A 6247-nucleotide genomic window follows, 5' to 3' on the forward strand; every position below is an offset into this window, starting at 1 on the left:
CACACTATTTCCAGGTAGCTTACCTGTGCTGAAATTCCTATCAGCAGCAGCCATTTTTGGTGTTCATCTGTTCTGTAATTGATGATTTGGCAGCCCGCAAGACTAGCATGCCTGTCAAACATCTTTTGAGGTTGTGATTCTCCCTCCATGCTCCAGTGGTAGACTGCTGTCTCTGTCACCAAGGCAACTGTATTCACAGATATCCATTTCCAGAAGATCACTTCCTCTGCCATCGTGTGGGCTTTCATTTTACTTTTCATCTCAATGTTGAAGATCTGAAGTGTTTTCCCAGCTAGTACAACAAAACCCAAGAAACATCAGGTTAACACAATGGCCATCTTGCAGTTAGCCTATTCACAAGCTCCCAGTTTACCTCACTAATCCAGTGGTGTTACAGAAACGGTTAGTGTCCTGTCACAATTTGATGCTTGACTCTGGTAAGAGTCCTCTCTCCACCCCCAACCTCTATCATCCCTAAACAAAATACTATTTCTTGTGGACACTCACACAGACATTCCAACCAGCAACTGACAAGCATAGACATTTTGATTGACTAGAAACTGTAGTTAAAAGACAGTCTAAGCCACAAAGCTTGTGTAAACTCTGGTTTAGGTAGCAGCACAGGTATACAAAGTTATAGGTGTCTAGTAGATGTCATTCAGTATAATTAATAGGAAGAATGGCTCCAGTTTGTATCAATTTAGTAGCTGCTGTAGATGACCTGGACTGAGTCCAACAGCACAAGACTTGCAACAGCTTGAGACAGTTGAGTGCAGTTCGTTCAACAGAAAAATAGAATGGAAGCTATGGTCTCTAACTAGGGATGGATGTGCTCTGTACAACAGTAATACAAGTGCCTACTAAAGAGAACAGTTAAAAGGTCAGAAAGATTACACAAAGGTTTGGAGCTTTAGTTCCAGTTAAGGTTGCTGCTTCATGATTTGTGTAACTATATTGTAGGTTTAAGCTTGACTTTAGTATTCCTTTTAACTACCAGAAGCAGGTAGTAAAGGTAGACTATTAAAACTAATGTTAACTGAACCAACCTATAAATAAGAACAGACTTCCTTTCATGAAGTCAAAGTGGCATTTTACTTCACTGCAGATGAGACTACTCCGCTCCAGGAATATTGTCTTCTGTTCACAAGACACCCACTCAGACTGCTAGAGTATTGGCTTGTAACGCCATTATTTCCACTCATATTTCAGAAGCATCTTCCCTGCTAGTAACACTTCTGACTGTCAAACTGGTAGATGCTCCTTCTACTAGGAAGTCTTGATAGATGAAGGCCGCTGGCCACTGAGGAATCGTTTTCAAGAGATACTAACACCAAGTTAATAGGCATCTGACTGCTCTAAAGCATTTTAGCATAATTTATACAGTAAATTGATCATATTAGTTTAATGTAGTGCCAAGAGACAATGGAAGACTTCAAAGATACGACATGCAGCACTTATGCTTCCTGGATTAACTGCATAACAAACCGTTAACCTGATCAACTTGTTCCTAGGACAGCTTGCTAGCTTTCCTGGGACCAAAAGCAGCCTATTTCTGACCATCTTGCTCCACACATGCAGTTGCTGTATTATACAAACTCAATAAGCCCAGGCCTAACACCAGCTGTAAGCTGATAGTTGGAAACAGAATGTTTACTGTATTGGACAATAATCCATGCAGCAGTAGACTGGTGTTATCAAAGGATTGATTTTGGCACTTCCACAGTGCGCAGCCTTGAATGCTGAAAGTAGACAAGTAGTTCTGGAAGGGCTCTAGTCACCAACTAAACAGGAATACCAGCACATGCATGCAGAAACTGCTCTTAGTCTTCCTGAAAAGGAAGCAGGATGTCCTCCTTAGTTTTCAGAGCACAGAAGAAACCAATAAGCTACTAAAACAAGCTAAAAGCTCATGCCCATCCATTTTCTAGATTAAATTTGACTGCTGTTACAGTTGGAAATAGCTTTAGAAGCTTCATCAAGCAGCTAGCTATGAATGTTGAGGGCAACAGGAGCCACAGTGATACTACTTCTTAAGCATGGCAACACAAATTCAAACTTCAGAACTCTACACTGTAATTAAACTACCAAAAAATCCCGTTATTTGGATTAGAGAGAGCAGAACCTGCTATGAAGTTGCAGTGAGAGCATGTGTGAGTTTGAGTCTTATGTCTACTTGAATACATTCTTAGGCCAAGATATGAGACAAAAAGCCAGACTCTTATGTAAAGTTTTTCTGATAAAGCTACCAGACTGATCAGTCTAGACTATTCTCTACAGGTGTAGTCAAGTAAGCAGATGCAATTTTTGAACACTGGCACAAGAATTTACATTTCAGTTCACCGGGTATGAAGTTTCTCCATTCCACAAAGAATGGAAGCACCCCCAAGTGCTGCATTCTCCACTTACACCGACTGGGGAGTACTCTCAGTACAGAGCAAAGCAAGAGAATCATGAATACAAGGACAAAGCACAAATCTTGGTACACTAGGAGAATGCCACATGCAATCCAGAAATGAAATTGTGCATACTGTATTTCAGTTTAAATTGAGAACCATTTCATTTCTTTTTCTGAGGGCGGATTTGTATGTTTATTGCTCAGTAATCCTCAGATTATGAGCAACTCCCAGTCATGGCACACTGAGTCACAATATGCAACAGTTTTGACTACTGAAGCCTCAGTCAATCAGCAGGGAAAGTCTGAAGTGACAGACCAACTCAAACCATGTCTTCAGCACAGTTCACTGTAGTTCTGCTGGTTATTGTGGGTAACATATTGGTTAGGTAGCTCTATTCATCCTCTTTTCTCCCCAGACCTTCGGTAATTAGATTACAGATAGAAGAAGAGATCATTAAGTTTGCAATACCTGACAACAACTCTGCATGTCAGTGTGACATAATTCACTCAAACTTATCTGTTCAGAGGACAAGCTTATTCATGCTGCATGGACAGAACAATACTCCTTTTGAGCAAGTCTTAACACTGGCAAGAATAAAGCTATATTCTTCAAAGCTGATAGTACATTTAGTTAGTAGGTTAGTTTTAAAACCAGATGATACATAGTTTCTTTTTAAGAGCTAGATTAAGCTCTGCTAGTATAGGGAAGGCACTTTCCTTGCCAATATGGTTTGTTTAAAGGGGTCCAAGATTAAGGACAATGAACTCAACAGATCTGAAATTATTTTTATATTGTTACCTTTACCCACACCACAGGTAAGGCAGTCCTTTGCAAAATGTATAAGGATCTTAGCTGAATCACAGATTCAGCTGAAGTCAAACATGAACACATTAGTTTTCCCCTAATGTCAGTATAAGCCTGAGTTCAAAGACAAGAAGTTACAGTTTTCAGACCAGTTCTGAGGACAGTTATTTCTTGGACCCCTAAGTAGTTTCACCATGGTTTTTCACAATAAAACACTTAGGCAGAAATGAATAGCACACAGGACATGCTAGCAGAGGTCTCTCATAAAAGTACCACACCTTGGTTTTGTCTATCAACTGTACTTCCATTATATACACACACACACACACAAACATTAAGAGCACACTCCTCTTCACTTGGTACAGTCAATAGTCAAAGCAGCCAAATGGTTAGCAACAAGCCAATGGAGAACATTTTCACTGTAATACCAGTTGAGGATTAAGATCCCCCACCTGGCTATGAAGTAAACTGTCAAATGGCTACCTTTAAGTTCAGTACTTTTTATGAGATTAGACCATTCTGTACTACTGAACATGAAATGTCACAACAAAGTTCACTCACCATCTGTTTAGATAAGATGCAGGAAGAAAAGTACATAGTCAGTAACAGTTATTGAGATTTAAATCCCAGAAGCCGCTCATTTATGAGGACAGCCAGAGGTGTATTAAAAATTGTTTCCTTGAGCTCAGAGTGCTACTTAAAGCCAGTATCAACACCACAGGTACTTATAAGCAGAGGTCTTCTATCTGCAAGATCTCATGACTGACAAACTTAACATGTTTGTACATTCAGACTGTAATAGTTGCTGGCCATCCTTATGACAATTTTATACAATCATAGAATAGTTTGGGTTGGAAGGGATATTTAAAGGTCATCTAGTCCAACCCCCATTTGTTAGTATCTAGTAAGCTCTTCAGAGCTACAGGAAAGGGCCAGGACAGAGCAGAGAGTAAGAGTGGCTTTACACCTCTATTCATCTGGATAGGTGTCCATTATGCTTACAACCCCCGCTTAAAAGGAAAGTATACCATATGTTGACCTGGTCCTCAGTGAGACTAGGATGTTGCAGTGCCAAGCCCAAGCATCTCACACCTACTTGGAGGCAAATCATCCAAAGATGACTGAAAAATCCACTGCCAGAAATACAGCATGCAAGTTCAGGCAAGAATTCTTATCCTAATCTACATTCTGCTTAGAAAGTTCACACAAATCTAATGCTTAAGAGTATATGTAAGCAGTAATACAGCTAAAGAGTAGATTTCATACTGCTATAATAAAGGGTTACTCACCTTTTAGTGCAATTACTTTAGAGGCTGGATTCATGATGGCACTTTCGGCAGAAATTGGACGTCTGATGGGTGTCGTTGGATCACTCATGTCAATTATCACTACTTGGGCCTGCTCTCCCACTTTCTCCCTGATGCAGATGAACTTGTCAGATTCCATTGTTAGGGTACTGAATCCAATGTTTGCTGGGTTAATGCCCAAATTTTGGAGCTAGAAAGAGGGAAGAGAGTGCTTTATTAACCTTCTCATGTTGAAGGTCTAACTCAAGCTTCTATGTTTAAAGCCTCCTCCAGCAGGAAATGCAAGATTGGCATATTTCTCTGGTAAAAGTGTATATTATGGAACTACCATTTATCTTCTGTTTCTCTTTGTTCCATAGAGCTACACAATTCTCAGTATTCAAGTCCTAAAGACATTCCAAAGTCATGTTATTGATGTAAACTGAAAGGATTTTTAACTTAAGCATTTATTGTTTAACCTGGTTCTAGTAATGTGATAGGCTGCATACTATCGGCATCACTACTCCCAATTTCGCAATGCTGGTAAATTTGATACTAAAAACTTAAGTGGCAGAACTACAACGTACAGAATCAGTGGCCTTATGGAAAGGGATGATTACACATATGCAACCCACTCCTGGCCACATTATGGAATGAAGTCTACATACCAGGGCTCAAACGGCCTATTTTTACAAGCAGACTCATTCATCTTGCTTCTTAGAATCTAATTCTTGCCAGTAAAAGTTAAGAAAAATGTGTTAAAATAATCAGTTATTCCATCTCTCCTTGCCCAAGACGTCATGCCATTCGGCTTAACAAAGGCAGGGATTGCAATGCAGGGCCTCTTCATCCCTTATGTCCCACTCTCAAAACATAACTTGTGCTCAATCATATGATAGTAGGATACAAAGCAGTAACTCTTAAGTAATTTTTTTTTGCCACGACTGCCCCAGAAGGTGACTATTTCCCATTTTCATCTTTTTGTTAACACTTCGTTTCCATTCACTTCCAACTTCAGGTTAACAGGAGGAGGTGGCAGTGAAGGAGTATCACTGTTTCAATTGGTCTGCACTAAATCAGATGCACCTATGCAGCACACCCCAGCTTGGTATGTATGCAAGCTGCATTTTATGTAACAGCAACTGTGACAAGCCTAAGCACCTGCTTCATGCTCCAGAGCAACACTTTTCAAGCAGAGGAACTGTAACCACTTCACTGAAGCTTCTTAAGGGATTAACCTACACTGCTTTTCAGTGCACTGCAAGTGAAAAATTACTGCCCTCAAGGAGATGGTATAGAACCTACCACCAGCAACACCAAGTCATTAGACTCCTCTCATAACATACCACCAGGACCTTTATACAATAGACTAAACACCTTGGGCAACAAGTTCCATGATGGTGTCACAAACACTGTTTTAGTATGTTTTGATCTGGCTGATCACGGCTTGTTTCAGCTTCTGTAAAGCTACTCACTAAATCATAAATTGGGTATGTAACCAAGATACCTAGAAGTGTGGTGTGTCAGGACTGTGCCCAAGAATGCTTCAGGAACTGTTTGGTTTCTGTCCAGTTCTTCCTTACTAATGAAGAGCTATTCAGCTCAGTAACTGCTAATCTTGACATACTCAAGTTTCAGTAATGCAATACAAGCCAAATGTACGCATGTGTAAAGACATTTACTCCCTCCCAGAAGTGTCTCTCAGCAAAATTGAGACCCGTTCAGCTAACACCTCCCTTTACAGGTAAACACTTCAATAGA

The 6247-nt window shown here is 40.1% G+C and overlaps 1 protein-coding gene across 2 annotated transcripts in view; it reads right to left on the reverse strand.

Moving 5' to 3' along the window:
• The window catches only part of LOC104614180 (clathrin heavy chain 1-like), a 28730-nt gene extending 24039 nt beyond the window's left edge, over positions 1 to 4691 (reverse strand). The window contains exons 1-3 of one of the 2 annotated variants that reach the window (XM_010290361.1): positions 4490 to 4646; positions 3762 to 3764; positions 24 to 292 (exon numbers count right to left, since the gene is read on the reverse strand). In XM_010290361.1, coding sequence (XP_010288663.1) covers positions 24 to 292; positions 3762 to 3764; positions 4490 to 4646 — 429 coding nt within the window. Of the gene's footprint in view, positions 1 to 23; positions 293 to 3761; positions 3765 to 4489 lie in introns of both variants that reach the window. The other variant, XM_010290362.1, reaches the window with a different exon arrangement.
• Positions 4692 to 6247: the final 1556 nt, after the last annotated feature.

The sequence above is a fragment of the Phaethon lepturus genome, unplaced genomic scaffold (genome assembly GCF_000687285.1).
Source record: "Phaethon lepturus isolate BGI_N335 unplaced genomic scaffold, ASM68728v1 scaffold10547, whole genome shotgun sequence".
Lineage (NCBI taxonomy): Eukaryota > Metazoa > Chordata > Aves > Phaethontiformes > Phaethontidae > Phaethon > Phaethon lepturus.